The 13,592-nt window shown below is 47.6% G+C and overlaps 3 protein-coding genes across 3 annotated transcripts; 2 read left to right on the top strand and 1 right to left on the bottom strand.

Moving 5' to 3' along the window:
* Positions 1-1,661: 1,661 nt before the first annotated feature.
* On the top strand, positions 1,662-4,932 carry EDB91DRAFT_1331343 (amino acid/polyamine transporter I). The gene is made up of 16 exons (XM_041325386.1): positions 1,662-2,273; positions 2,328-2,374; positions 2,428-2,482; positions 2,545-2,625; positions 2,676-2,742; positions 2,787-2,819; positions 2,872-2,962; positions 3,012-3,113; positions 3,163-3,254; positions 3,302-3,364; positions 3,418-3,488; positions 3,536-3,572; positions 3,623-3,770; positions 3,826-4,138; positions 4,187-4,733; positions 4,790-4,932. The coding sequence occupies exons 1-15, from the start codon at positions 2,148-2,150 to the stop codon at positions 4,487-4,489; spliced, it is 1,629 nt and encodes a 542-aa protein (XP_041169906.1). The 5' UTR covers positions 1,662-2,147; the 3' UTR covers positions 4,490-4,733; positions 4,790-4,932.
* A 1,778-nt stretch (positions 4,933-6,710) lies between these two features.
* EDB91DRAFT_1272206 (amino acid permease-domain-containing protein) lies at positions 6,711-9,340 on the top strand (the record flags this gene model as incomplete). The annotated part of the gene is made up of 16 exons (XM_041324594.1): positions 6,711-6,827; positions 6,883-6,929; positions 6,994-7,048; positions 7,111-7,191; positions 7,242-7,308; positions 7,358-7,390; positions 7,443-7,533; positions 7,584-7,685; positions 7,735-7,826; positions 7,874-7,936; positions 7,991-8,061; positions 8,109-8,145; positions 8,196-8,343; positions 8,392-8,450; positions 8,515-8,705; positions 8,760-9,340. The coding sequence occupies 16 exons, from the start codon at positions 6,711-6,713 to the stop codon at positions 9,045-9,047; spliced, it is 1,542 nt and encodes a 513-aa protein (XP_041169907.1). The 3' UTR covers positions 9,048-9,340.
* Positions 9,341-9,499: 159 nt separating this feature from the next.
* EDB91DRAFT_1173714 (WD40-repeat-containing domain protein) lies at positions 9,500-11,643 on the bottom strand. Its single transcript, XM_041320305.1, has 10 exons — positions 11,343-11,643; positions 11,131-11,320; positions 10,931-11,081; positions 10,644-10,892; positions 10,486-10,621; positions 10,261-10,391; positions 10,166-10,236; positions 9,807-9,953; positions 9,704-9,746; positions 9,500-9,615 (listed from the first exon to the last, which is right to left on the bottom strand). The coding sequence occupies exons 1-10, from the start codon at positions 11,599-11,601 to the stop codon at positions 9,550-9,552; spliced, it is 1,443 nt and encodes a 480-aa protein (XP_041169908.1). The 5' UTR covers positions 11,602-11,643; the 3' UTR covers positions 9,500-9,549.
* Positions 11,644-13,592: the final 1,949 nt, after the last annotated feature.

Genomic DNA, 13,592 nt, shown 5'->3' on the forward strand with positions numbered 1-13,592 from the left:
TGTCAACATCAATACACAATGTGTGTGCTTGTCTGTGCATGTTCACATTTGTAGTATATTTTTTAAACTATATAACATCTATTTGTGTGCAGTACCCTGGTACCTGTGGGTAAACCCCCAACGGGTGTGGGTACAGGTACAAAATGATGATACCTGCAGCAAAACCCATACCCCCAGAGCAGGTATGTGTGCGGGTATGACCTCAGATACCTGGGGGTTTACCCATGCAGTTGCCTAGCTGCATATTCTGACAAGACTTTTTCCATCAATCTAAGAGGCATATAATGGTAGATCACTATTAAGAGTACAAGCATGCTCTAGATCACTCATGCTTCTTTTCAGTTTCTTGAAGGATCTCTGCAAGCTCCTCCTGCTCCTCCTTTGACCTTGCATTCTTCTCACACTTCCTCATATGAGAGACACTAATCTGTAAGCTTGTATCATTATGCCACATGTATTGCATGGAACTTCTTCAGATTGCCATTGTGAGTCCTTTGGCATTTCTGGATTACACAAAAAAACAAAGCAGGTACAGCACAGATGATGCACAGATGATGTGCAAGAGTTAGGGTCGAGGGAGTATCATACAGGACCAACACATAACAACCCAAGTGATATTACAATCTCAGCTAAGGCACGTCTAGGTCGGATTCTGATCGTGATCATAATGCCCCCTCCGGTACATTAAAACGCGTGGGTGTTTTGATGCCGATAGGAGATCTCCGACAGTTCGTACGGTCGGTTGCTGTGTTTACTACTATCCCTTCCGGTGCAATCAGCACCCACAGAAGTCGGCAGTCACACTTTTTCGCAGGGTTTTGTGTGACTGCCTGTGACCAATTGTAACAAAAGTGTCACATTTTCAAAATGTGTGACCTGCCAACTTCTGTGGGGTGCCAATTGCACTGGAAGGGATAGTATGGGATTACAGCTCTTTACATAAAGGATGGCACTGGCGTGAAATTTTCGTTCAATTAGGAAATGTTAGACTTAGTGAAATTTTGCTTGTGTACGCTCATACTACCCTTATATTATCATCTTTGCAACATGGGATTTCGCAAGATCAGTCGTGATGTGAAACTTGTGGCAATCCGACTCCATGAACAGAACCTTCTAAGCCTTTGTGATATCCTAGATTGCTGCGGATTTTCCAGACGCACTTGGTTTCAGATTTTGAAGCTCTGGCACGAAACCGGCGATGTCATGGACCGTCAGCCTAACACAGCAATGCGTGGTCGTCTGCATGCTCTCGATCGTGAAGATATTGATTGCCTGCTTCGCCTTGTAAGGCAGAATCCTGACTATTTTTTGGATGAGCTCATGCACCTCCTCGCGACAAACTAATTCATATCTGTCCATTTCACGACAATATTCCGCAAGCTCGAACGTGCTGATGTGAGCTACAAGAAACTCAAGGTGGTGTAAGGATCTTTGTGGGCTGGGACTGCTCAGGCTCGTTATCTTGGCCGTCAGAGTCAGAGTCAGGTTCCTCTTCCTCCGAAAGTTCTTTCATTGGAATGAAGGTCACTGTCATGCTCTAGCAGGCTCTTGTGTTTTTTGGAGGCAGGAATAGTTATAAACGGCATGATGATAATGAATTACAGGGGATGTGAGTGTACAATGAGCAAAATTTCACTAAGTCTAACATTTCCTAATTGAACGAAAATTTCACGCCGGTGCCATCCTTTATGCAAAGAGCTGTAAACTAGGCTGAAAGCCCATCCTCCCTGGGTCTCCCTCAGAACTTTCTACAATACTTGCCAGTCTGAGGGTATTTAACTCAGGCTCGCGTGGAGGCTCCTCATGAGGTTCTTGTACTAAGTGTTAAAGTATAGTCTACTTATGTTCTCTTATCCGCCGCAAATTTGGCTCTCATTACACTCCAGCGCGCCCCATCACTGCACTCCAGCGTGTCCTCCCTCGTCTCTGGCCAGGTTGACCCAAAAACAGGACGGTGAGCTGCGATAAACGGTCATCTGGGTTCATTTCCGTCGTCGCAGACCACCTGGCATTTCTCTGATTATCAGGACAGTGCCACACTGGATGTTCCTGGGGCAATTCCCGATTCTATGTAGGTCTTATACAGGTTGGCGTGACTGCGGTTTCACCGAGGCTCATTCGAAATCGCCTACTTGCAACTGTACGATATGGCTACAAGAGCTCCTGCGATGTCGAAGTTGCTCCTGCAACCAAACACGGAAGAGTCCGATGAGGCGATTCTAGCTAAGCTAGGATACAAACAGGAGTTTCGCAGGGAATTTACTCCACTAGAGGTGAGCTAGATGTCAGACTGTTTCGTGTAACGACGCAATCCAACAGCTGTACAGGTGTCTGGACTTGCATTCAGCTTTACAGGAGTACTCCCTGGTATAGCGTAAGGACACAAACCTATCAACATCGCTCCTTTGCTGATAAAAATACATTCAGCGCCATGCTATTTAATGCCATACCAAATGGTGGGCCTGTCGCTATGGTGTGGGGGGTAAGTTGTCATTCTATGGGAGGATTGCTGTTTGGTAAAGATCTCACGTTTCCTGTGTGCAGTGGGCACTTGCTTGCCCTTTTGTCATGTGCGTTGGGTTGGCGATGGCAGAGCTCGCGTCAGCAGCACCTACTTCTGGTGGCGTATGTCCTTAGCGCCGTCGCTGTTTCACACGTGACTCAACAAAATCTAGCTATACTATTGGACTTACTCCCTTGCCTCTCCGCGGTGCCGCAATTTTCTATCGTGGATGGTTGGCTGTAAGTCTTGCATTTCTATATCAAGCCTGTCATGACATCTGTAGATGCGAATACCATAGAGAATATCGCAGGAGTCGGTAAGACAATTTTCATTCTTTCAACAGTCTGCCTCTGATCGCATGGAGCTAGCTTCCGGAAACTGGGCTTGCGCAATTCAAATCACAGCAGTGATTAGCATTGCTACTGACCAGGCATACACAACTAACAACAAGCAGCTCTAGTGAGTCCGTCCTCTTTCAACTACGAAATGTTCATAATGGTTATCACAGTGGCATATATGCGGCTTTGATATTGTCACATGCTGTCCTCGTGAGCCTCGGTACCAAGGTCTTGGCAAGACTGCAGAGACTATACGCGACGGTGAATTTGTGGTAGGTGTTGTGTATTTGTTCATGATCTTTGCTTCAAATCCTCCGACAGCTTGTGCTTCATAGTCATTATTGCGCTTCCGATCGCAACGCCGCATGAATATCGAAACAGTGCAAGTTTTGCGCTAGGCGAATTCACAAACTGTATGTTTCGTCTTCCAATTAAAATCGCAACTCACACTTAGTTGTAGTGAACGGCTGGCCATCTGGTTTTGCGTTTATCTTGAGCTTATTGTCTCCTCTCAGTATAATGGGTTAGATTATCTTCTTCTGAATTATCAGTTCATGATCATGTTTAACCCACCAGCCGGTTATGATGCCAGCGTCCACATAAGCGAGGAGGCCTCGAACGCCGCCAGCGCGATACCATGGGCGATCGTAAGTGACGCTAGAAAATGACCTGCTGTTGTATTTACCCCAGTTAGACTAGTTCCATTGCCGTGTCAGCTGTCCTTGGTTTGGGTAAGTGGAATGACGCGTCACTCTGATCTTGATGGCATTTGCTCTGCCAGGAATCAATATCACCATTGCTTTTTGCATGGGCACTGACCTCGGCGGCCTTTTGAACAGCCCTATGGGTCAGCCGATGGCGCAGATCTTGTATAATTCGTTTGGGAAGACAACGACCTTGGCACTGTGGTGTCTCATTATTTCCTCGATGTACGTTTTAGTGGCTTGTCGTACACTGATAGCCTGATGCTAATTGGCAGAGCAGGTACATGGTGGTATCGAACGCCCTCCTGGTAGGCTCTCGCCAGACATTTGCATTTGCTCGTGATGGAGCCCTCCCACTTTCGCGGTATTTGTACCGGATCAACGGTTACACAAAAACACCAGTCAATACGGTTTGGTTCGATGCCGTCTTTATTCTGGTAATCGGACTTCTCGCGTTCGTGAGCACGCCGGCCATCAATGCGATATTCACAATTGGTGTCACTGCGTCATATGTCTCTTTCATAACGCCTATCACGACCCGCTTCGCGTTCAAGAACGACTTTAAACCCGGCCCATTTCATCTTGGGAAACTGGTGAGTCGGTCGGTAGGGATGCATTTCTGAGCTCATATGCCCGTGCAGAGCTTTCCGATCGCTGTGATCGCTGTGTCGGGGATGGTCGTCATGATCATTGTTTTCTTCTTTCCCTCGACCCCGCAAACGACTGTGCAGGAAATGAACTATACAGTTGTGGTCCTTGGAGGGTACATGTTCCTTGCAGTTTCCTGGTATTATTTCCCGGTGTATGGAGGCGTGCATTGGTTCAAGGGACCGGTGTCCAACCTTACACCAGCCATCACAGGCGACCACAGGGACCATGGTTCTGTGTCGGAGAAGGAGGAACAACGCGATGCAGATATCTATGTTTCAGTGTTAGATGTATAAGTAGTGTTCGCGTCGTGAAGTCGTCGGTATACAAAATGATATTTCAACAGATTTTGAAGATCATAACACGGTTATCCCTTGCTCCCGAAGCTTACCCTCAGCGCATCATTCGACGATCTCCGCAACCGTGCGCGATGCGAGTAGCTGACGCCCTTGGGACTAGCAACCGTGTCAGTAATACCAATACTGAATATGTTGCAGCACAGCCAGAAAATCAGGATGCCAGCGAAGAGGCACAGAATATGTAATTCTCGCAGAAATCAAAGTGAAGCGCTAACTGTCTTCTCGATGACACCACAGATCCGATATCTCGCCGTTCTCAAAGAACATCCGTTGTTCACGGGTCAATGATGGTGTTTGAGGGTTTCGGATCCGGGGCCTGACGAATGTTAATATCCTGTCACGGGTTTCGATTTGATAATGGCAGCTAAATATTGGCATCTTGCTACCCCAAGTTTCAGTCTAAGAACGTATCGCGCGAAGTTGGCACGAAGCGAAGTTGGGGATACCACAAATCGTATCTGCATGATGCCTATGACAGGCTTGTTGGATTATCGCTCAGGCTTCTCCACATTCAATCGGAACGCGGAGCAACATAGCCCATCAGCCGCCGGTGAAATTTGCACGGAGCTTGAGCAATGAGAATGGTTTCGCGCTCTTCACACGCCGAAAACTTGTAAGGAGCCGAGTAACACGGTATGAAGCGCAATTTTATCCATTCGTCCACCACACGTTAGGATCATAAGACACTGCAGTAGTAGTCCAGGGGACAAACTCAATCACTGTTGGTCCCGTGAATCCGTGATGATATAGATACTCCATCATGATATCTGTGATGGCGTCCGATGCAGATAGGCTTATCTGCTTCATCTGAGTTAAATTAGGGTTAGCACCATGATAGAACAGCTTCACAATGACCGGCAAAAAATGAACGAGCGGAAGGCGCAAGAGAGGCTGGATGACCAGCTCTGTTATTAGATGCTGGAGTAAGTATATGCTGACATCGTCTCCCCTGAACCATTTTGGCAACGATGCCAAACTCGGGGGTACCTGATGGCTGAAGAGGATGGTGCCGCATGGTGGCGGAGCCGGCAACGTCTGATGCTATGATGGTTACGACATCATATGTGCATCAGGATGTGGCGCACGCGATGGTCGCGGTTCGCTGCGACTTACTTATGTCCGTCGCTGATACATATGAGCCAGAATTTTCTGGGCTGAGATTGCTGAGACGTAGCCGGGTATGAGAAGGATCTACCACCAAACTTGCACCAAAGCGCGTTGATTTGACGCGTCTAGGTGAATTTTCAAAGTCCGGTATTTCCTATTTTGGAATGTAGTTGAGTGAGTGGTATTACCAACTCGAAGAGAAGGCAGCTCTTTGCCTTCTCTTCCATAAAAATGATACTTGTCTACATATATATGGTACATATTAGCTGGCCTCTGTATACGACACATCGAACTTTTGATTTATAAATGACCCTAGTAGGCACTCTCGACCCTCTATACTAAGAGCGCTGCTGAGGTTTAGGACATGTTTTAAGACTGCAAGTGTTGGCGCTGCGCGCCGTAAGGTTTAGGTACAAGTCCCGTTTAGGACAGGTTTGGCGACGCTTAGCGTGAATTTGGCTCCCTTACGACTTGCGACATTTTAGAATTGAGCATCTCTCAACGCCTACTCTCACCATCGCCATAAGCTCACCGTAAGCATCAAACTTCTTTTTGACAAGCGAGAAAAATGGGTCATTTGCAGATGCTAGTAGCTCTTGTCACGGAACACATCGGCGAGGACATGTCCCTCTGCTGTTGGAGCACATGCAACCATTAACACGTGCGAATTCAAGCAGCTGTGCGAGGAGCTCGGTGTGCTAATCTGGTGTACCATATCAGTTCAGCATGGAACCTATCATCCAGATAATGACCTGACCCCACTTCCTCGCCGATGTCCGGATGTTCTACATACCCAGGTTGACCTCCAAACCAGACGTTGGACATCCAGACCGTAAACTAAATAGTCATTTGGGTCAATTGCTGTCCAGATCGCAAACTGAGACAAGGTTCCATACTTAGGCATTTTCTGATCATCATCATCAGAAGTTCAAACTTCTCGGTCATAACGTGGACGTCATTTGCAGGGTAACGACGGTTCTATCAGGCTTTTAATACGAGTCGTTTTTTTGGACATGACTCAAGCTCATTCGCCCACTTGCAATCGCACGATATGATTTCGAGAGCTCCTGCGACTTCAAACTTGCACCTGGAACCAGGCGAGGATGAGGTAACTCTAGCAAAGCTAGGATACAAGCAGGAGTTTCGCAGGGAATTCACTCCGCTAGAGGTGGGCTTGATATCAGATTCTTTTGTGTACATGACATCATACAACTGCTGTACAGGTATCTGGACTTGCATTCAGCTATATAGGAGTGGTACCTTCTATAGTGTAAGCCGTCGCCGTGACGCAAGCCTGTTGACATCGCTCTTTTACTGATAGAAATCTATTTCAGCTCCGTGTTCTTTTATGCCCTACCAAATGGTGGGCCTTTCGCTATGGTTTGGGGGGTAAGCTTTTATCATATATCAAGATTGCTGTGTTGTAAAGATCTCATGTTTCCTCTGCGCAGTGGGCAATTGCTTGCCCTTTTATCATGTGCATCGGGTTGGCACTGGGAGAACTCGCGTCAGCAGCGCCTACTTCCGGTGGCGTACGTCCTTAACCCTGTGTCCGTTTTACACCTGACTCAGCAACGTCTAGCTATACTATTGGACTTACTCCCTTGCGTCTCCACGGTGCCGCAATTTTCTGTGTTGGATAGTTGGCTGTAAGTCTTGCATTTCTATATGAGACGCAGCCCGTCATGGCATCTGCAGATTCGAACACCATAGAATCTATAGCGGGAGTCGGTAAGACGATTTTCATTCTTTCAACAGTCTGGCTCTCATTGTGTGGGATTAGCTTCGGTAAATTGGGCGTGCGCGATTCAAATCACAGCCGCAATCAGTATCGCCTCTGGTCAACCATATGCGACTACTAATGCGAAGATCTAGTGAGCCCGTCCTCTTTCAAACACCCCAACGTTCATAATGATTGTCACAGCGGTATATACGCAGCTGTAATGTTGTCACAAGCCGTCCTCGTGAGCCTCGGTACCAAAGTCTTGGCAAGACTGCAGTCACTGTATACGTTGGTGAATTTGTGGTAGGTGTTGTGTATTTGTCCATGATCTTTGCTTCAAATCCTTCTACAGCCTGTGCTTCATAGTCATTATCGCGCTTCCGATCGCAACACCATCAGAATATCGAAACAGTGCAAGTTTTGCGCTAGGGAATTTCACAAATCGTACGTATCGTCTTCCGATTACAATCGCAACTTATGATCAGTTATAGTGGATGGCTGGCCATCTGGATTCGCATTTATATTGAGCTTAATGGCTCCTCTTTGGACAATAGGTTAGATAATCTTCTCTCGAATTTTCAGTACGTGACCGTGTTACACCCACCAAGGGGGTTATGATGCTAGCGTCCACATGAGCGAGGAGGCTTCGAACGCCGCTACCGCAATACCATGGGCGATCGTAAGTGACACTAGAAAATGAACTGTTGTTGTGTTTACCCCAGTTAGACCAGTTCCATTATTATTGCGGCCGTCCTGGGTTGGGGTATGTGGAACAACGCGTCATTCTGATCTTGATGACATCTTCTCGTCTAGTCATCAACGTTGTCCTTGCCTTTTGCATGGGCACTGATCTCGACGGCATCTTAAATAGCCCTTTAGGTCAGCCCTTGGCCCAGATCTTTTACAATTCGCTCGGGCAGAGAATGGCCTTAGTTTTTTGGTGTTTCATTATCTCAGCCCAGTACGTCTTAGCGGCATGTGGCGCATTGATAGGCTAATCACAAAGCAGATACATGGTGTCATCGAACTGTCTCCTGGTCGGCTCTCGCCAGACGTTTGCATTTGCTCGTGATGGAGCCCTCCCATTTTCACGATATTTTGTACCGGATCAATGGCTACACACACACACCAGTCAATACAGTTTGGTTCGACGCCGCCTGTGCTCTGTTAATTGGACTTCTCGCGTTCGTGAGCACCCAAGCCGTCAATGCGGTATTCACAATTGGTGTCACCGCGTCGTATATCTCCTACATAACGCCTATCACGACCCGTTTCGTGTTTAATAACAACTTTAAACCCGGCCCATTCCACCTTGGGAAATTTGTGAGTTGGTCGATAGGGATGTACTAGTATTCCTGAGTTAACATGCCTGTGCAGAGTTTTCCGATCTCTGCGATCGCTGTGACAGGGATGGTGTTCATGAACATCGTTTTCTTCTTTCCCTCCACCCCCCAAACAACCGCACAGGAGATGAACTATACAGTTGTGGTCCTTGGAGGGTTCATGTTCCTTGCGATTTCGTGGTATTATTTCCCGGTGTACGGAGGCGTGCATTGGTTCAATGGACCCATAGCCAACATTACACCGGCTATCACATGTGAAAACAGAGATGAGGATTCGATGTCGGAGAAGGAAGAACGTGATGCAGAAGTTATTGATGTATAAGTGGTGTTCGCGTAGTGGTCGGTATACTGGAATGATATAGATTTCAACAGGTTTCAAAAGGACTGATTATCCAATATTTCGCAATCTTTTCCGTCTCAGCTCCCTCCTTGCTTACATAGTCATTGGTGTTCCTATACTAGGGCTGAGGCAACAGCCCACAGGACGCATATGTTATAGTGCCATATATGCTTACCATAGAATAGATAGCTACCTTGCAAGCATTTGGTTCCTCAGTGTACTCTTTGACATTTCCAGTATGACGACGCAGATGATCAAAGGAATACATGTCATTGTGAATATTGGTCTTTTCGATAGCTTAAAGTCGGCATCACATCGCGACTGCCAGCACGGGTAAACAACTCCCAAGTCAGTGGTGCGGGATGGTGGTTGCGGGGTTCAAGAGGCGATCGATCGAACAAAGTCTGCTCCGATAACCCAAACCACGTCAGCGTAAGCCCTCCAATGGACTCCATATGTATATTGCTCCAAGGACCAAATGGCATCACGGTCGTCTAAATCGATCAAGCGCCGATGGTTGACGCGCCTCCATCTGACCCTTCTCGATAGCCTTCGCCACGCGGACTTTTCCTCCCGTTGCTTCTCCAGTTTGAACATGAGCATAGATCAATGAACAGGGCGAGTGACCGAGGCTTTACCGCAGTGGGATCGTGACGTTCTTGCCGCTGCTTCCGGAGATATCTGGGTTTCGGACATACACGATAGGTGATAGGCTGCATAATGCCTCGCATAAAATGGTACCTTTTTGACACTCTTGCCCTTGCCGCGCATTTTCCGCTTCTCTTTTCTCCGCTCGTGACTTGCCCGGTTTTTTTTTTGTCATCTTGTCCCCTTTCGCCTTCTGAAGCGTCCTCGTCGTCATCATCAACAAGCTTCGTTTCATTCCCGCTTTACCCTGGATGCGTTAGTCTTTCGAGGCGAGGGAGACGAACCGACGAAGGGAACTCATGCGTTGTCGTTGACAGCAGTCGTTAATTTTGTCGTCGGAGCGAGGGATCCGAACAAAATCGGTGTCCAGTGCGATAATATCCGGGTTGAATCTAAATCGATAGTTTAGTCCTATCAGCATCATTCAGGAGCGAACCATAAGTGGAGCATACCGTTGTCCAACAAGACCTTTGACTTCTCTCTCCCTTCTGCCTTTTTGTTCTCGAATGGATCGGCTTCCGTGCTATCGAAGTTTGGCTCGCCAAACACCAGGCACGAGAATGCTCGACAGGACCGGCATTGTGTCCATCGTAAGGATATCCTGGAAGGGGCAAAATCGTACCGAAGTAAGCGGTCCGATGTGGTATTGGGGGTGAGTGAGGTAAAGTGGTGGCGGAGCTTTTGCCGCCATGCGGGGTCTGTATTGACGGTTTTTGTGTAAACCTGGCACGCGACGAATTAGCACCATCACAAACAAGAGTGCGGTAAAAACCCACGTTGACACTTCCACCTACTGCCACGCCTAACGCGCCCTTGCACTCCATTCTAGCTTGCGCGCCACCTCTTGTCGTCCACTCCCGCACAGTGCCCTTCCAATTCCGACAGTCCCAGACCTTTACAACACCATCCTGGCCAACGTTGCCATAAAACGCCCACGGAGCTCTGATCGACGCTCAGACCCACAACTGGATCGAGATGTGCTAATATTTGTACAGCAGGATGGGGCAGGTTTGGCGTCCAGAGGCTGACAACGCCATTAGAGTGACCGAGGTGTAACACTGCGTTGTGTTTATTTTGCGCTAGTGTATTACATGCGCCAAGCTTGGTTCGATGCTCTGCAACGATGTGACCTGTGGAGTATCTTGATATTTTAGAAATCCAGTATTTCCCTACTATGGACTGAGCTGGCACAAGTTTATTGAGTTGGAATAACTGACCACACTAGCGAGCAACCAGTGATATGGAAGAAATTCTAGTCGCGTAGGTTCGATGTGAGCTTTCAATCGGTGTAGTTCGACACCATCGCGGTCGTATATAAATACATATTTTTTTTGGGCGACTGCAAAGAATGATTGATCCTGCAAGAATCTGTAATGAAAGATTGAGAGTTTCTGCATGTAAGGGACAATTGGCGTACGTGATATCACGACATGTTTCCTGCAGCTGAAGCTCAGCATGCATGGTTCCTGTTTGCCAGTCAAAAGTCGCGACATGACCCATGCTGCCGACAATAGCAAGATGTCTGCCATTCCTTGAGTATCTCGAGCGATATGGACCACCATCCAACTTCAGCTCCCGTCGTCCCTTGGCAGCCTCCTGACCAGCACCTTGCCACAATGTCATCTTGACCTATTCTCCACGTTCGTTCTAGCTCGTTCTCCACCTGCATTTTCCCTGCCTCGCTCGCCAATAACAGCTCAGCATCTTCGACGAGTGCTTTTGACCGCGCAACATGAACTGCCTGGCGGTTTAATTTGGTTCTTAGCTTGAGATCCTTGATGTGCTTATGCTTTGGGACATTGTCTGGTGGTGGAGAGGTGGGACGCAGGGATTTCGGCAGGGACGTATGTTGTACCTTAACAAACAAGGAATCCATGGAAGACACCATTCGTCAGGTTAGAAAGTGTGAAGTGCTCCTCGAGTGCTCTCTTACAAAATTGAAAGTATTGATCTTGCTGACTAAGCTAGACTTCTCTCTCCGAGGACCGAGGGTTGTCCGTTGAAGTCAAAAATTCAAAAAAATCATTCACCACTGTCTACGAGCTCTATTCAACGTACATTTCTTTCACAACCTATCTAAAAACCTGCTATCATGTGGACTGCCGAAGAAATTGATGCAGACCATGAAAAACATCGTAGTAAGTACATCCGAGGAACGGCTGACGACACCAGCGCTATTATATTGTCGGACAGTAACCGGGAAGGAGACTCCCCCCCTCTCCTACATGCAACGTTTTTAGATGAGATTATTGAGAGAGAGAACAGTAAAACTTACATCAAGCTACCTCCTTGGCGCCTCCGTCCTCGAAAATTGATGCCTTAGGCACTGAAGAGCATGCGAGTAGGGCAGAATATGATCCGAGGCCTGCAATACGTCACGAGAAGGGAGCATCCTTCGAAATACCATTCCAGCACATCGAGACATCATGGAAAGGTCAAACGCTGCCACCACGAGGGTCATACTTGTATGTATATGATAAGTCGAGGGTCGCGAAGGTTGTCGTGAAGCAGCAGTGCCGTTTGGATTCATCAAGGAAGAAAAGGGTGGGTAATTGGGTGACGAGGTGGCACAGTTCTTTGCTGATCCCTGTAGTGAGACGTCGAGGACATACTCTATGGCAATTTAGGGTCTACCGATCCTCCATCCGGTCAGCCCAGCGTCCAATGCCTTCCGCTGATGTGTAGGATGTCTGGACTCGGCCATCTCCTCCACTGTCCAACCTTCCTCGATCAGCTCCGAAACTCTTTCTTTCATGTCTTTGTTGATAATGTTGCCTACGGCGTGTACGTCGTGAATGAGTCTTCTGTGAGGCTAGAGCGGGTGTGTGATGCGAGGATAATTTTTCTGAAATTTCCTATTTTCAATTTTTGGATATGCGAACCTGATCGGACGACCCAGACAACAATTTCCGAATGCAACGGCCAGGTGCCGCGTCACGACCGCGTAATTTTCACCTAGCCCCCACGACACTGGTGCCGCACAATCCCCTTTGAGTGCTTGCCACATCAGCTTGTCATGACTTCACAGTTCTTTTCGAGTCTGGTGATTATCATGCATTTGGCTCAACCGTTTTGCCTCAAGTAGGGCATCTCAGCAGCAAAGCGATGAACGCCTTTACGTTCACACTGGAAGTAAAACCTCTGCTTGCTCCAATGGCTTTGCCTATTCCCTTCCACAAACTCCATCATGTTTACTTCCCGCTCCATCATTTTTGCACTGCTCAGCTCCCTCGCTGTGTCAATGCGTGTATACAGTGCCCAGGCTCATTGAAGGTCGACCGTAGTGTCTCGCACCTGTCCAGTACCGGCCCATTCGACCAGTTCACAGTTTGCACGTGCGTCGAACCCACACATCTTCATTAAACAAAGTAACTAATACGCTGGCAGTTACACAAATGCCAAGTTGTCAGGTGGCGATTCATCAGTAGCCTGTGAGTATGACAACGTAAGTGCTTTCTGGATATCCTCATTGTTCTCGGTGACATGCTAGCGATCATCAGGAGACCGCCAATCTTTTATTTGGGCATGAGTCTTGTCCGATTACAGCAACTATGAAGAATCACTGCTGAATGTGATCTGAAGAGGCGGGGGCGACGAGACATCCAACAGGAGAGTAATGTTCGTCTGCAGACAGCCGGGTGTACACTAGTACTTAGACACTATCTGTTACGAGAATTGCCAAATCAGTTGCATCATCCCAATCCCCTATTAGAATACTCTCCCCCCAGGTGATGGTAAGCGGTTAATAATCCCGCACATCGGCCTATCAACGTCATGGTAAACAATGCTGTTTTTTGATACTCCCCTTCACAATACCTTATACCTCATCCGTTCACAGGATGATGGATCCGAGAATCTTACGATGGGCTCCGGTCGTCA

This window comes from Suillus paluster, assembly GCF_016628075.1.
Source record: "Suillus paluster strain FC165 chromosome Unknown EDB91scaffold_155, whole genome shotgun sequence".
Lineage (NCBI taxonomy): Eukaryota > Fungi > Basidiomycota > Agaricomycetes > Boletales > Suillaceae > Suillus > Suillus paluster.

Coding starts and splice junctions, on each gene's coding strand:
- EDB91DRAFT_1331343 (XM_041325386.1), top strand. CDS start 2,148: ATGGCTACAAGAGCTCCTGCGATGTCGAAGTTGCTCCTGCAACCAAAC. Junction 2,483..2,544: donor CTGTCGCTATGGTGTGGGGG/GTAAGTTGTCAT, acceptor TCCTGTGTGCAG/TGGGCACTTGCTTGCCCTTT. Junction 2,743..2,786: donor TCTATCGTGGATGGTTGGCT/GTAAGTCTTGCA, acceptor TGACATCTGTAG/ATGCGAATACCATAGAGAAT.
- EDB91DRAFT_1173714 (XM_041320305.1), bottom strand. CDS start 11,601: ATGGTGTCTTCCATGGATTCCTTGTTTGTTAAGGTACAACATACGTCC. Junction 11,082..11,130: donor GAAACATGTCGTGATATCAC/GTACGCCAATTG, acceptor CTTTCATTACAG/ATTCTTGCAGGATCAATCAT. Junction 10,893..10,930: donor ACTGGTTGCTCGCTAGTGTG/GTCAGTTATTCC, acceptor GTGCCAGCTCAG/TCCATAGTAGGGAAATACTG.